Below are 16,764 nucleotides of genomic sequence, written 5' to 3' on the forward strand. Positions count from 1 at the left end.
TGAACCAATGAACTGAATTGCATAGTAGTTTAAGGATAACAACTTGCAAACCGAAGTGATTAATTGAGTGGAGGACAAGTGAGGAGTTCTAACACAATCTCACGGCAATTCGTAACTTTTTGATTTAGTGGCTAATTCGTATGAATTCGTACGATCTAATTCGTACAATTTAGTACGATTTGCTCATCCCCCAATGACGGTTGGGTTTAGGGGTGGGGTTAGGTGCCAAGCCTCCTTTTTAAAACCGTACAATTTCGTAGGACTGAACTCGTACGAATTCGTAGGAATTAGCTATTAAACTGACAAAACGTAAAATACTTACGTTTTCTCATGAGATCAGGCTGGGAGTTGAGATGCAAAAACCTCTAAGTGCCGTCTAAAATTGTCTTCTATATGATTTCTCAGGCGCCTGCGTGTACGTTCAGCAATTTCACTTCTATAACAAACACTATCATTGCCTTTCAAGTAAAATAGCTAAACATAAACATAGGAGGCTGAGAAAAATGTTCATTTTAGAGGAACATTTCAGACGGCAACTGTTTTTCAGCCGTTTATTTGTCTTTACAGAAAGGGTATGTGTTGGGGAACAGTCTTTACAAAACCTCCCTTGGCAAATGGCTTTTTTTGCAGATGGGAAGAGTTGAAGAGTTAAATGGACGTCTCGGACCCTCGACTCCTCCAGAATAAGCCATTGTTGTCATCTGGGTCCATTTCTATTTTAATCTGAGGCACATTTAATGGCAGTCTCTCTGAACTGGAAAAATAAATCAAATCAAATCAATTTCCTAACGTGCTTTCAAATTCACTTGTTTTTCCCCCCAAACAATTTCAGTTCAGATCTCTAAATGCATTTTTTGTACACTGTAAAAAAAATATGGGTTCCACATAATTCCTTCATGTTGTTTCTTCATGCAAGCTAACTTGATCGTTTTTACAAATTTATGTAGATTGAACAGATAACAAATTTAGTTTTCCCTAAAAACCTTAAGAAGTGTGTTATTTCAACTGGTTTTGAATAAGTAGAAAAGTTGCAAAGGATATTTTTTGGCTGTAGGTGATAATAGAGGTGATATTACTGTATGTACTGTAACCATGAAGCCCAGACAAATTATGTTGCCAGAAATTAAAGTGGCTTTAGTCAGAATCATAATTTTTATGAAATATAGTGCAAACCCACTACAGTTGAAGACAAAACTAATAGCCCTTCTGTAATTTTGTTTACAATTATTTTTCAAATATTTCCCTGTTTTATGTCAGTTTAACATAACATAAGTACAATGGACTCATAGGGTTAATTTAATTCAGCTTAAACATTTACAGTGCAACTACTACCTTATTAACTATTAATAAGCAGCTAAATAGTAGTTAATTGATCTAAAAGTCTTAGTTAATGGTATGTTATGATTTTTTACATTAAAATAAAGTGCGACTGAAATCAGTTAAAACGATTAGCTGAAAAACCTTCTGTTAAACATCAATTGGGAAATAGTTGAAAAGCCCAGTTGGGCTAATAATTATGTCTTAAACTATGTAAACCAATATAAAACCTCAAGTTACTGAATAAAATGTTGATCCCACACAGAAGTACACTCAGAAAATGATGTTTGCCGTTTGTTCAAACTACTTAACTTGAGCTGATACACACACTGTTAAAATGCTGGGTTCCACATTTGAAATAAGACAACATCAAGGAATTAAGCTAACTTAAGTTTTTACACATTTAAGTGGATTAAACATGAAATGATTAAGTTGTCCCCCCAAAAAACAAAATAATTGTGCTGTTTGAGCTCATTTAAAATAAGTCGTTTGAACAAACAGCAAATGTAATTTGAGTGCAATTTTTGTGATAACTTAATTGTTTTAAGTTCAATCCACTTAAATCTGTAAAACTGAATAGGTTAGCTTAATTCCTTCATGTTGTTCCAACACAAATTGACTGTGTGGAACCCAGTTTTTAGTGTAAAATGCTGTGAACATTTAAACAGATTTGATCTACTCCATCTATGTTTTGAATTGTTCTGTGGAAGACATACACTAGCGGTCAAAAGTTTGGGGTCAGTAGGATTTTTAAATGTGTTAAAATAAGCTTTTCCTGCTCACCAAGGCTGTATTTATTTAATAAAAAATACAAATTGTAAAATTGTGAAATATTATTGCACTATAAAATAACTGTTTAAAAGTAGTATGTAATTTAACTGAATAATTTATTTCAGTGATTTTAACGGTAAATTTTCAGCTTCATTACTCCACTGTTCAGAGTCACATGATCCTTCAGAAATCACTCTAATATTAATTATTATTTGTGTTGTTTCTATTATTAACGGTAATAGTAATAAAAGCAATAACAACTGGAGTAATAGTTTCGTTTAAAACAACATACAATAAGGTTATTTAAACTATTAATAAATATTTAACAATTTTTTTACATTTAATAAATGATGATGAACAGAATAATTTTCTTTAAAAAAACATGAAAAAAACGTACCCCAAACTTTTGACCGGTAGTGTGTATATTTCATAAAAAACTATTTTCCTAATTCACTTTTTAAGAATCCTCAGTGTTATCCTTCCATTATTACAACACTACTTCATAACAGATGCCCACCTTGACATTGGACTGGACTGAAAGTAGTGGCGCTTTTCAGCATGATGAATATCGGTCCAGGATTGAAGCGGACTTTTCTCCTGGAAGAAGAACGCATGGTCCATCATTAGCAACACATGAACTGAACACCACCATCATGCATTCATGCCATTTAGATGAACAGCACCAGCACAGTTTATACAGCAGATACAGGCAACAAACACCAAAAACAGAACTGCTGAAGAATAAATAAAACATGCAAGGATTTTTTTTTTTGAGTGTGATGGGATTTAATGGAATTGTTTAAATTAACATTTTCATTATTGAATCATTAAGACTAATACAACTACAAATTAAGATACAGGATTAGTAGAAAAGAAAACAGGATACGTCAACGAAAATGATTTAGTGAATGGAAAAGGCCTGATGTTTACAGGCTTTGTTAATAATCCTCTTGAAGAAGAATATTCAAAGGTATTAAAAGGATGCCTAAATTCACATTAGCAAGAAACAATAGAGGCATAAGCAAGGTGTCAAAAGTAAACCAGAATGCAAAAGTAAAGTCAAAAGATTAGGACAGGGCAGGAAGAGGTAATGAAGCTGTCAGTTGACAAACGCCAGGGGCATTGTGCGACAAGAGCAAAGTGTCATTGTGCACCACATACAAAAGAAAGAGAAAGCAAACGCTCATGCTGAATCATTTAAGAGCTGCAGGTTAAGCTGAGGCCCTGGCTCCCGGCTACTCACTGTCAGAGGCCTTATCTCCTAAAAAAGGCTCCTGCTCCATCATGTCCATTGGGATTTTAATGCTGGGGACATTCTCATTGTAAGGATAGTCAGACTGCACAGGGAGAAACAGTCACAAAGAGCTTTACAATCTGAACCTGTATACAACAACTCTTCTCCCAAAAATTCATTTAAAGCATTAAACAAAACAATCTGGAAGTTTCTATTATTAAGTAAAGTATTTTTCTTCTTCTGCTAAGGCTTTTGTTCCACTGTAATCTTTCTGTTTTGTTACTGAAATATTTTCCAGTGGTGGACAGTAACTACTGCGAGTATTTTTGCTTCACTAATGTAAGAACTTATTTTAAGTATCAGCTCTTTATCAGAGTATTTTTATTCACTTCATTACAGTCCAAAACATACTGTAATATTGTACATTTTTACTCCATTATATTTCCTGAATAAAGCTGAATAAAAATTAATTTTGAAGGGGAAAAAACCATCACCTGCTCATAAATGTGATAGTTTGTTTATTCAAAGCGAATATTATAAATGTAACCTTTAAATTAGTTCACAAATTGAACAATTTGCAAATTGGACTGACATGTTCTTGAGTCAACAGCTTGTTGATTCCAATGATCCATTCAGCGTCTCCAGTAAATTATTCACTGATTTTACTAATTGATTTGAATGGGCTTGAGTGTGTGAATGTCGTTTCACGTTCCAACTTGAATTATCCATATGGTTATGGAGTTTGACAAGTTTTAAAATATTTTTTCTGGCAAAATAATCATACATCAGTAAGTACTTTTAATTTTATTACTGGGCTGCATGGTGGCGCAGTGGGTAGCACAATCGCCTGACAGCAAGAAGGTTGCTGGTTCGAGCCTCGGCTGGGTCCGTTGCCGTTTCTGTGTGGAGTTTGCATGTTCTTCCCGTGTTTGTATGGGTTTCCTCCAGATTCTCCGGTCTCCCCCACAAGTCCAAAGACATGCGTTACAGGTGAATTTTAGGCTATCTGTTCTTTTTGTCAAGAACCTGATTTCTGTACTTTGTCCAGATTTTTCTTTTGTTCAAACACGAAAGGAAAAACATTAAATGAAAATAAAATTGCCAAAATAAAAAAGAAAATTTGTAAAATAAATAAATGTCATAAGAACAGAAGTGGGCAAACTCGGTCCTGGAGAGCTGGTGTCCTGCAGAGTTTAGCTCCAACTCTAATCAAACACACCTGCTTATAGATTTCTAGTGATCTTGAAGACACTAATTAGCATATTCAGGTGTGTTTGATTAGTGTTGGAGCTAAACTATGCAGGACACCGGCCATCATTTATAAATAATAGAGCATCAAAATAAATGTAATATTTGTAAACATTTTTTCAAATATTAAGTCACCTTTTAATTCCCATGTGTAAACAGCTTGTAACATATCTTCAAAAAAGAAACCTTCCTCATTTTATGTGTTGTCTATGAAACCATGTAGTCACAATTTAGTAGGCAGCCATAAGTTAAACATTTTGAAAACTGAGATTCATGGATTACCTGAAAGTTAATTAAACAAGCTGTCCATTGAGGCATAATTTGTTAGGATACGACCAGTGCTCAATTTAAGCTGGATCTTGTCGAATTCTGTTCCGGGAAATGTGAGATATTTATGTTTTGCGTTCTGGTATTTATTTTAATTGATCCGGCACTAACTTTTGTGTGGTGAATATATCTGCATGTGTGTGTGTGTGTGTGTGTGAGAGAGAGAGAGAGAGAGAGAGAGAGAGAGAGAATGTGAATGAGTCTGAGTGAAAAACAGCAAGCAAAGCTGTGATTATTGTGTGCGCGCGGTAGTCACTTTCGACAAATCAGCTTTCTTACATTTACAATCACACTCATTGGTTGTTGATTGTTTCGTGCGCAGTGAGCAGCGAAAATAAATAATGGCAGAGTGGCCTACCTAAATAATATTTATATTTTCAAAATGCCATATATATATATATATATATATATATATATATATATATATATATATATATATATATATATATATATATATATATATATATATATATATATAAACAATATTTTTTTTTGTTTTTTGTTTTTGTTTTTTAAACCACAAGTAAATCTAATAGTGATCCGGATGAAGAGAAGATGAAACTGTGCCTCTGGATCAGGATATTGGGAGACAGAAGCAAAGCGAGTCAAGGTCAGCCAGAAAACATGCCAGAAGAGATTACTGTTGGCTCTTCTTGGCTTTTCGCTTGGCACATAATAGTAAGATGAATTAAATGTCAGTGGTGTTAGTAAACTGAATAGTCATGTTTCATACGATTCATGTTTGTAGCTATTTGTTGTTATCAATGGTCGACCCATAATGTTATATTGTACAAAATAATTAAAGACCGTTAATAATTTATATGCTTTTTTTGCTATAACCACTTAGTAACGTTGTGTTCCGGGAAAACTTAAATTGTTTGGTGGACGTTGGTCACGGTAACTGGTTTTGTTCCGGAAATTATTCATTTACAAATGAAGCACTGGATACGGCAATATTTGCTTGAGATACAACTATTTGAAAATCTGAAGAAAAAAAACTAAACAAAAACATAAACCCATTTAAGTTCCTAGTAAAGCAGTTTGAAAAGTTTTGATTATTTACAACAGCACATTTACAAAATATCTTCATCTAACAGGATCTTTACCTAATATTTAAATGACTTTTGGGCTTAAAGAAAAATCAATAAGTTTGCCTCATATAATGTATATTTGGTAAAAATCAATTAGTCCAGAGTCACAAATATACTGAAAAGCTATATGTATAATCAACTGTGTAAAATCAATCATCTGTCAACATGTTGATGTTGAATTGCAGAGCTAGTGCAAACATCAACATTACTATGAACAGAAGCTCTCTTGACTAACTTAGTTTTATGTGTGCTTATTTTGATAGAGAAGAGGCAGCAACACATATTTACATATCGTTCCAAACCACTTTCTGAAATATTCACATATCCTTTTAAAGCCACGTAATGAATACATTTCCTTAAGTATAAAGTGTCAAAACTAATGCAAAAACGAAAACTTGTGCAATTTTTCAGAGCACTCACATCTTCCATGTCGCTGTCTATGCTCCCTTGTTTCTTCTTTTTCTTTTTCTTCTCATCTTCCTTCTTTTTCTTGTCCTTCTCGGGTATGACATCATCCAGGAAGCTAAGGTCATGCTGAGAGAAAATATAGTCCAGTGCCTTCCTCACAGCTACCAGAGCCAAGATCTGACCAATGACAACAGTAATTGATGACCTTTCAGTTGGCACATACAACAGATGTGTTTTGCAGAGATATTGCATCTCAGTGTCTGTAGATATTAAAGCTGACTGATAATGTAAGTAAGCTTATTATGGTATCAAATGTTCTTGATGAGATTAATTGTTGAAGCTTTTCTCATGATATATGGTATTATATTTACTTAATCTTTAAAAAAAGGTACTTAAACAAATACTGTATAACCAAAGAAACACTAAGCGCATTGCTTTTTTTGTACATACATGTTCAGATTAAACAAATATTTCAATATTTAAATTAAATTGCAAAAGCATTATAAATACAATAGGTAACAGTTTACAATAAAATCTCATTAGCAAATGGTAGCTAGAGGATTGAAATTAACAGTGAGAAAAGGGCAGATTTAATACAGTTACTATGTTAATAATTATGAGGTTCCCTGTAGAATTTAAATCGAACTTATCAACACATACACAAAACACGTGCATATACACTTATAAATTACTCACAAATACACCTACAGTATATTGGTTGTTCAAAACAATATATATGAAACTTTCATATATACATATAAATTTGATGCATGCATACACTTACATACACTTGCTTATACATGTAAACTCAATCCTTGCATAAACACCCACATTAACACATGCACAAAATGTACATTGCTCGATCAGCGGGTGTTATTTGGGTGTTGGTAAACGAGTTTATATTGATGAGTTCATATTGATGGAGAGTTTATAGGCACATATACATACTGTAGATCAAGTTTATATGTATATGCGAGTATAGTTGTGTTTGCATGCAAAGAGTTTATATGTACAGTTAAAGTCAGAATTATTAGCCCCCCTTTGAAATTTTATTTTTTTTTTTTTTCAAATATTTCCCAAAAGATGTTTAACACAGCAAGGACATTTTCACAGTATGTCTGATAATGTTTTTTCTTCTGCAGAAAGTCTTATTTGTTTTATTTCAGCTAGAATATAAAGTTTTTAATAAAAAAACACATTTTAAGGTCAAAATTATTAGCTCCTTTAAGCAATTTTTTTTTCAATAGTCTACAGATCAAACCATCGTTATACAATAACTTGCCTAATTACCCTTTCCTGCCTAGTTAACCTGATTAACCTAGTTAAGCCTTTAAATGTCACTTTAAGCAGTATAGAAGTGTCTTGAAAAATATCTAGTCAAATATTATTTACTGTCATCATTGCAAAAAACGAAATAAATCAGTTATTAAAAATGATTTATTAAAACTATTATGTATAGAAATGTGTTATAAAAATATTCACTCTCTTACACAGGAATTGGGGAACAAAATAAACAGGGGGGCAAATAATTCTGATTTCAACTGTATGTGTGTGTGTTAATGTGGGTGTTTATTACGGCTGAACAATATATCGTTTGAGCATCGATATCGCAATGTGTGCATCAAGTTTATATGTATACAGGTATGTGGCAAATCAAATTGAATATCGAAGGAAAGTACATTTATTTCAAAAATTTGTTTCAAAAAGTGAAACTTGTGTGTATATTAGTTCACTACACACAAAGTGAAATATTTCAAGCCTTCATTTGTTTTAATTTGAATGATAATGAATAAAAGATGAAAAATAAAAACTCAAATCCAGTATTTCACCAAATTAGAATATTTCATGGGACCAATAAAAAAAGGATCTTAAACACATCTTGGCGTTCTGAAAAGTGTGTTAATGTACTGTATTATGTCCTCTTTGTTGGGCCTCCTTTTACACTAATTACAGCATCAAGGTGGTGTGGCATGGAGGCGATCAGCCTTTGACACAGTTGAGGTGTTATGGTAGCCCAAGTTGGTTTGATATTGGCCTTCAGCTCATCTGCTTTCCGGGGTCTCTTTTCCCTTATCTTTCTCCTGACAACAGCCTACAGATTTTCAATGGGGTTTAAGTCAGGCGAATTTCCTGGCCAATTAAGAACAGGGCTACCATGGTCCTTAAACCAGGTACTGGTAGCTTTGGCACTATGTGCAGGTGCCAAGTCCTGCTGGAAAATAAATTGATCCTCACCAAAAAGCTTGTCGGCAGGAGGAAGCATGAAGTGCTCTAAAACATCCTGGTATAGACCTGCGTTGACTAGCTTGACTTTTGTGTCTCTCTGCTATTCCTTCACACTCTGGGGTCTTGATTTCCAAATGTGGGCGTATTCACACTATGTACATTTGACTTGAACTGGGCCAAAGCATGCTTGTCCCCCCTCCCATCTCCCCTGATGGCTCGCACTCACATTACATTCGGGCCTGGGCACGCTTACATCATCAATGATGCACTGTTCAATAGAGAAGCGCTCTCGCTCAGCACAGTGGAGATTTCTTCAGTTATATTGTTTTAGTCGTTTGGGATGCAGTGACACACACTCAAATATTTCGCCGAACAGATCAGCCACTTTTGACGCTCATAAACTGTCATAAAGTCCTCATGCTGCAGGAATTAGGAGGTTTGCTGAAGGCGCAGCTGTGGTGCAGTGAGGAGTTTGCGTCTTTAATAAACTATGACAGTTTGCGTTCATTGAATGGTAAAAATTATTAATAAATCCATGTGAAACAATCCCTTTAAAAGTCACGTCTTGCTTTCAGTTTTGGGCTTAGGCGCGTTTTGCACTCACACACAAGCATACTGCGCCTAAGCCCAAGTGAACCGCGCTCAGCGCACTCACACTTTTCAAACGATCTGGGAAACGGGCCTGGGCACGGTTCGGATAGCATAGTGTGAGTAGGCCCTGAAATACAAAATTTGTATTCATCTGAAAAGAGGATTTGGGACTACTGTACAACAGGCCAGTATTTTTCTCTCTCAGTACTTTCCGCGTTGTTTTTGGTTCAGGAGTGGCTTGACACATGGAATTCTTTAGCTGTAGCCCATGTTATGCAGATGTCTGTATGTGGTGGTCCTTGATGCTCTGACACCAGCCTCAGTTGCCCTTGCTTGACAATCCTCTCAAGGCTGCGGTCATACTTGTGCACCTTTTCCAGCCACATTTTCCCTTCCTCCGAACGCTCTATTAATATACTTAGATAATGCACTTTGAGAGCATCCAGTTCTTTTGCAATTGCCTTTTGAGACCTTTCCTCCTTATGGAGGGTACCAGTGATGTTCTTCTGCACACCCGTCAAGTCAGCAGTCTTCCCCATGATTCTGAAGCCTACTAACCTAGACTGAGATAATTTTAAAGCTTTGCATTAATTAGTGGACTAGATTGAGACACAGGGTGACTACAATGTTGAACTTTGTCATTCATTCATTTTCTTTTCCGCTTAGTCCCTTTATTACTCTGGGGTCGCCTGAGCGGAATGAACCGCCAACTTATGCAGCATATGTTTTACGCAGCATATGTCCTTCCAGCTGCAACATATTACTAGGAAACATCCATACACACTCATTCACACACATACACTATGGACAATTTAGCTTACCCAATTCACCTACACCGCATGTCTTTGGACTTGTGGAGGAAACCAGAGGAAACCTATGCAACATGGGGAGAACATGCAAACTCCATACAGAAATGCCAACTGACCCTGCCGAGGCTTGAACCAACGAGCTTCTTGTTGTGAGGCGATTGTGCTACCCACTGCACCATCGCGTCGCCCTGAACTTCGTCATGATATTCTAAGTATGTGAAATACTGGATTTGAGTTTTTTTTTTCATCCTTTATCCATTATCATTAAAATTTTTATATTGTTTTGAACATTCAATAGTAAAGGTGTATATGCACGTGTTTATAAGCGAACTGTGATTTAAATCCAACACAGCACCTCATAAATAATAGTTTAAAAACAAGTGAATTTTATTAGTTAATAACTAAAATTTAATGAAATTTAATCAGATTATGACAACAATTTTACTGCATTATTAGACCATAACTAAGAAATTAACACCACCTAAGTTTAGGGAAAGCTACTGAGGTTTTCATCATGAGTTTAGTTAAAATAATCAATGTTAACAAATGAAGCCTTAATACACTGTATTAATGTTTAAAAGCCCTATAAATTCTTCATAAATACTATCAAGAAAACCAATTAAGTCTTCAAACATTTGGCCTTGTCAATATGAACACCACTGCAAATAAAAAAGCATGTTAAAATTATTCACATGTATTTTGAAGTACCCCAACATTGTGTATGTTAAATATATTGAATTATTGAATATTAACATGTCTAATTGTAAGTGTAGCTTTGTTCCTTTTTTAGTGGACTTACAGTAAGCCCTGGAGCTCTCAGTTGTGTAGCCACAGCTGATGTTTGTTAAATGAAGAAATGGCTACAAGAGATGACTAACCATAACAGGAAAGATGATGGCCGCCACGGTGGACTTCAGGACCCAAAGAAGAGCCAGACAGAGCAACTGGACAAAAGTGAAGAGATGGACCTTCCTCAGTGGGACGTGCCGCAGGTAGATCAGGTCTGGCTGGTGTTTGGCAGGCATCAGGAGCAGTTTGAGACGGTCCATAAACTGAGAACCAAAGAGCAATACTTTTTACAACAGATACACTTATTTTAACTAAAGCTGGGTTTATATTTGATTTTAAATAGTTTTTTACTAGTGTCGCTTGTCAGACTATGAATATGATTCTCATGTCACACTAAGTACTCAGATGTCAAAATGTCAGAATGTATGACTATCAGGAATTAAAATGGACACACACAATGATTCCTGTAATCAGTCAACATGAAATTAAAGACAATAAAATATATATATCAGAATTTAAACAAATTCCCCACATAGTCACTCCAATATTTTAGATTTAGTGACTCTATTTGAAATGTGTATTTCTTGTTGGTCTATTTATGACACATGTCTGTTCTGTCCACATGACTCGCTTCAACATTTACCCTGAGGTGGTTTGAAGTTGTCTTGCTTATTACATCATCAGGTTTAGTGCCCCTATTGGTTCTTGCTTTGAAGGTAGGGTAATATCAGAGATGCAAGCAGTTGCTAAAGCTAAAGATTCTGCCCTCTTGAGATAATTACTGTCCAAAAGCCATGCCTCCTTCAACAAACATGAATGTGCACAGGCAGAGCTGAGGATCAGATGAAAAGACCAGTAAGAAAGATTCATGTCTTGTTCACCAGAGAGAAAACACTACAGTTCAAAGCCAGTAATATTACAGTGCGTCAGATGCCAAAAACTAGCACCCATGGCTCATGTCAGTGAACACACCAAGCAGACAGCAGCAGACTAAAATGAGAGTACATGTTTTCTGCACCAGCAGGAGCAGTAGTCTGTTTTCTCTTTCCACAAAGGAAAACCAGAACTTGCACACCATAAACAAAGTAGTCTTTAGTACCATTATCACAGTACTTGTCACTCCCTGTAGAGGCATTCACTCATGCAAATATTTGTGATAATCTACTATCTAATCTATCTATTTTGTTTGCATATATTTGAGAAATGCAGAAAAATTACAGCCGGCTTCTTTCTGTTCCTTTTGACTTCACTTCAGTTTTTGATCTTGTGCTCTGGTTTGTTGCTGGATAACCAGTCAGAGTGCTCTTTTCAACCGACAACTAATGCCAATTCTAAATGCTGAATTGGATCAAATTGCTCTGAGGTTAACCTAGAGGGGTGACATGTGGAACACACCCAACAAACTAGCCAGATTAATGTAGACCAATGGCTTACTGTCAGCTTGGTGTGTCCCAGCCTTTTAAAGTAAATATTCCACCAAAGCAGTTTTTTTCCAAGGCTGCTGCTTTCTATGAGAGTGGCACATTGTTTTGAATACCAGTAGTAAGATGAGGCTCTGAACCCTAAAACTACTGAGGCAGTAACTTTGACCGCTATTAATTTTTGAAATGTAATAATTTTGTTTATAAAACAGATATATCTGACTGAATATGTGTACATTTCTTTCTAACATTGTTATTTTATTAAAATTACAAAACACAAGAGAGCTATGAGTATTTCTACATATAACTACCATAGTGCTCTAAATGACCGCATACTGTACATTTTAGTGTCTGCTAATTTTGGTAAAACCTAGATAGGATACTCGGCCGGCCGGAAGTGCGATATGCACATCAATAAAGCAGCATTTTTATGACACTGTATAACAATAAATAATAGTTTTACAGTACTGTGACGGTTGGGTTTAGGGTTAGGGTAGATGTTAAAAATACTATTTATTGGGTAATTTAATAGATAACATAAATAATACTCGGTACAACTGCTGTTTTAGGTTACTGTGAAGGTTGGGTTTAGGGTTGGGGTGGGGGTAGACGTTAAAAAAATAAAATTAATAGGAAATTTAACAAATAATATAAATAAATTTAGTTAACTTCCAGCTGCAACCATATCTGATTCACAGTAGCAACAACCAAAAGTTTGCCTGTGACTTTGAATTTGTGTGCCTCTGTTGCCTAGCAACTTCCTCCCGATAGCAAAAACACAACTTTACTTCAGATAAACAGCATATTCAGTAAAAAAAAAAAAACGTCTCCCCTACTTGTGAAAGCAAAAATTAAAGTGGGGCTCAAACATTCGCTATACAACTATACATTACTACAACATTATAAATAACTATACATTTATAGTCTGACATCAAAAATATCATATTTTTAGGGTGTTGACATAATTAGATAAAAAATATTTAAAATTTTTTTGATATCTCAATAGAAGCTTTGAATGCAAATATGTGACAATATGACCTCTTATATGATAACATTCAGAATGACCTCGATGGTAATTCAAGTACAGTAGTAGCACCATGCACCCAGTGTTTTTTAAATGTGCTGGCAGGTGGAAATTGTTAAACTCTGAGTTAGAGAGTTAAACACAGTGCAGAAATAAGCTCTTAAGTTCTCAGCAGAGAATTTTTGGAGGAGCGTTGGCATTTTCAGCTGCTTTGGTGGACACGTGTCCTGTCAGTCTGCATAGTGGGAATGTGCTGATGGCCTATCCTGTCTGTGAAAATCAAACCCAAGTTTTTTTTTTTGGTCCTACACCTTCTACATATTTAGACCACTAAAACTATTGGTGCTACTTGGATGCAACAAGACTTTTAACCAGCATGAATGTTTTTTTTTTTAACCAAATCATCCCTCCATTCAAAGGTCATCATAGATGAGCATATCAAGCCTGTAATCAAAGACTTCACATTTAATCCTAAAATTACAGGAATCTAAGCATGTAAATAAAAATTGCTACAAATAACCTGTGGCCAAAATTGCACACTATGAGCCCAGTTTAAGATTTTTAAGATGTACTGTTTATGGAAATATCCTGCATTTAGAATGTGAATGGATTTAATTAAACTTTTTTGTATTATAAATTTTACATTTGATAAAGTAGAACTAGATTTTGAATGGTGCACAAACAGATGGTAACTCACCTGCACACCATTGAGTGATGCAACACCCATGTAGAGGAAGACTCCGTACAGCACTGGCATAGGTATGAACTATGAGGAACAAACATTCAGTCTTTCAAAGCCATTGTGAGATTCAGTACAGACGAAGATGCAGCAGTGTGTTTAACAAATGTATCATACCTTAAGGACTGGAGACATGAAGACAGAAATACCAGTGAGAATGAAGACCATGACACCAGTGACTCTTTGTTCCCTAAAGAGGAGATGATTACAGAATTTCATTTATAGTCATCTCAACATTTCAACTGATACTATTTGGCCAAAAATGACTCATTCACACTAGGCATGGGCCGGTATAGTTTTCTGATGGTATGATAACCTTGGATAAAAATAGCACGGTTTCACAGTATCCCGGTATTGTGATTACTGCTCTAAAATAATTTCATTTTAATTGTCTGGGTAAAAAAACGTTTTCCCTTATTTAACAAAATCCATTTTATTTTAGAAAACATTTAGAAAACATAGTGCTGTCTTTATTAGTTTCAAAAACACAGATTTCTTTACAATACATTTAAAAAAACACATAAAAAGCATTACAAATGCCTTAGGAATGGTATAACTTCTGCAACCTCTATAAATTCGGGCTATTTTATAACCTTGACTTTTCCAAACTGTGGTAAACCTTGAAACCGGTTATCGTCCCATGCATAATTCACACAGAAGATGGGTTTCCATTGCAATGCAGTACTTTTGCATTGGTTTAAATTGCAAACACATGCCCGAACATTATGCTTGCATCTTGCAACTTTTGCAACCCCTTGCACTTGAACAGCATGTTTTAAGACATCATGTTAAGTTAACAGAATTTCAACTTTTACACACAGTGCTGCTCATCAATGTCAGTTCCAAAGCAATCAACCAATTAGAAGAACTCGGAGGAGGGGCATCGTGAGCTTCTGTTTACAGCCGCTAAGTAACTGTTTTATTTAATTTTGAATTCTTTAAAGTTTTTTGATGCAAAGACATGTTCTGTGTGAATGGCCTGAAGATTTCATGCCTGTGAACAAAGTAAAAAAATGTCTCTGTGGTAACAAAGTAAAAATTAGAATTTTTTATTTTTTTTTTGATTGCAAAGCATTTTATTTTGATGATTTTCTTAAGAAATTTAAATTATTATTAATAGCAATATTAAACAATGCGATACTTCTTAATATACTTAATAAGTTGTGGCTGCTGTCCACAAATCTCTGATGAATACAAAGTCTATTCGCTTGTTAAGTCGTATCTGTGATGTATGGAATACTGTTTTTGGGTCGTTTATGGACACTTTTAAGTCATATCACACTTTAGAGTAAATTTTATATGAAATCATAGTGTACACATTGGTTTCTAGAATTTCTGCATCACAAATACCAAAGTTGTAACAATCTAAAAAAAATTTATCACTTTATGGCTATCGGATGTTAAGCATGGATATATACATTCCGATCGTGATTTTCGAAAGTATTACATCGCTTCGTAAACGTTTATTATTACCATTTGTTGAGTCTCCCCATACTGTTTGATATAGCACTTGGACCTGGAAGCTGCTTTGAGTGACGTCACACTTAACAAGCAGATAGTAAAAGCATTCATTTCAATTAGAAATCTCCTAAAGGGATAGCTTACCCCAAAATTAAAATTACCTCATAATTTATTCTACCTAACCTGGTTTTAAACCTTTATAAAATAATGGACGGACTACATTTCAAACTAAATTCTGTCTTTTTTATTTTTAAAAAATGGAAATAGTTCCAAGAAAAGAAAAAAGAAAAAAATGCATCAAAATACACTTATATAAAATTTACCCCAATTATGAACTGCAAATGGCTGGAAGCTCCGGGAATACACATTTAACATATAAGACATTTTGAAAAATGCTGGCTGCTGGGACCCATTGACTTCCATAGTATTTTTCCTACTTTGGAAGTCAATGGGTCCCAGCAACCAGCATACTTTAAAATATATTATATTTTGTGTTCAACAGATGAAAGAAACTCAAATAGTTTTTGAACAAGTGAAGGGTAAGTAAAAGATGACATAATTTTTAACATTTAACATTACAAATATGATTAGAAAGCTGTTGATCAATTTAATACATCCTGGCTTAATAAAAGTACTTGTTTCCTAAAAAAAGAGTTGTAGTTATATAGTTTGTGTAACCCCACTTCTAATTAATAGGTTTAGCTTTTTCAGCAGAACCCACTAGCAGGTGCATACAGCAATAATGCATAGAGCCATACAATCTTGAGACAAGCATGTATGAAGCATATAATTGTTTTAATTATAGGAAAACATCAGCTGGCAGACGCATCTATCAACACTGACTTGCAGTACAATTATCAGGGTAACAGACCCGCAGGTGCGGCTTAAGAGTTTAGCTGCTTGTTCAGGGACACAAGCTGACATTTTGTGAGGTTGAACCCATTAGATATCATCTCCACAAACATGAATAATGATTTCCAATTTTAATTATTACCGTTAGCTACAATATAAGCTTGTGTCGTATTTATTGTCTAGAATATGAATCAAAACACACATTGTGATACCAAAAGCCTTTCATTAAGAAAGCTTCTGTAAATCAAATTATGAAAGATATAAAAGAAAATCTCTTTATGTGATTATCCTTTCATTTTCATAACATAACATGCAGATAAATAGCAAAAGACAAGCAATAATACATTTTAGATTAAATATTGTCTTTTTCACTTTTTTACATGGAGGTAGTGCCAAGCAAATTAAAAAAATGTACCAAAATACACTCCAATTATAAACTCCAATCACTGGAAGCTC

General features: G+C 34.7%; 1 protein-coding gene across 2 annotated transcripts in view; it reads right to left on the minus strand.

The window, feature by feature from the left end:
* Positions 1-666: 666 nt before the first annotated feature.
* Positions 667-16,764, minus strand: part of slc4a4a (solute carrier family 4 member 4a) — a 127,945-nt gene continuing 111,847 nt past the window's right edge. For both annotated transcript variants that reach the window (XM_056458362.1, XM_056458363.1), the window contains 7 exons: positions 14,113-14,185; positions 13,954-14,022; positions 10,901-11,074; positions 6,409-6,573; positions 3,332-3,425; positions 2,606-2,685; positions 667-754 (listed from right to left, as the gene is read on the minus strand). In XM_056458362.1, coding sequence (XP_056314337.1) covers positions 2,642-2,685; positions 3,332-3,425; positions 6,409-6,573; positions 10,901-11,074; positions 13,954-14,022; positions 14,113-14,185 — 619 coding nt within the window. In that variant the 3' untranslated portion in view covers positions 667-754; positions 2,606-2,641. The remainder of the gene's footprint in view (positions 755-2,605; positions 2,686-3,331; positions 3,426-6,408; positions 6,574-10,900; positions 11,075-13,953; positions 14,023-14,112; positions 14,186-16,764) is intronic.

This window comes from Danio aesculapii, chromosome 5, assembly GCF_903798145.1.
Source record: "Danio aesculapii chromosome 5, fDanAes4.1, whole genome shotgun sequence".
Classification (NCBI taxonomy): domain Eukaryota; kingdom Metazoa; phylum Chordata; class Actinopteri; order Cypriniformes; family Danionidae; genus Danio; species Danio aesculapii.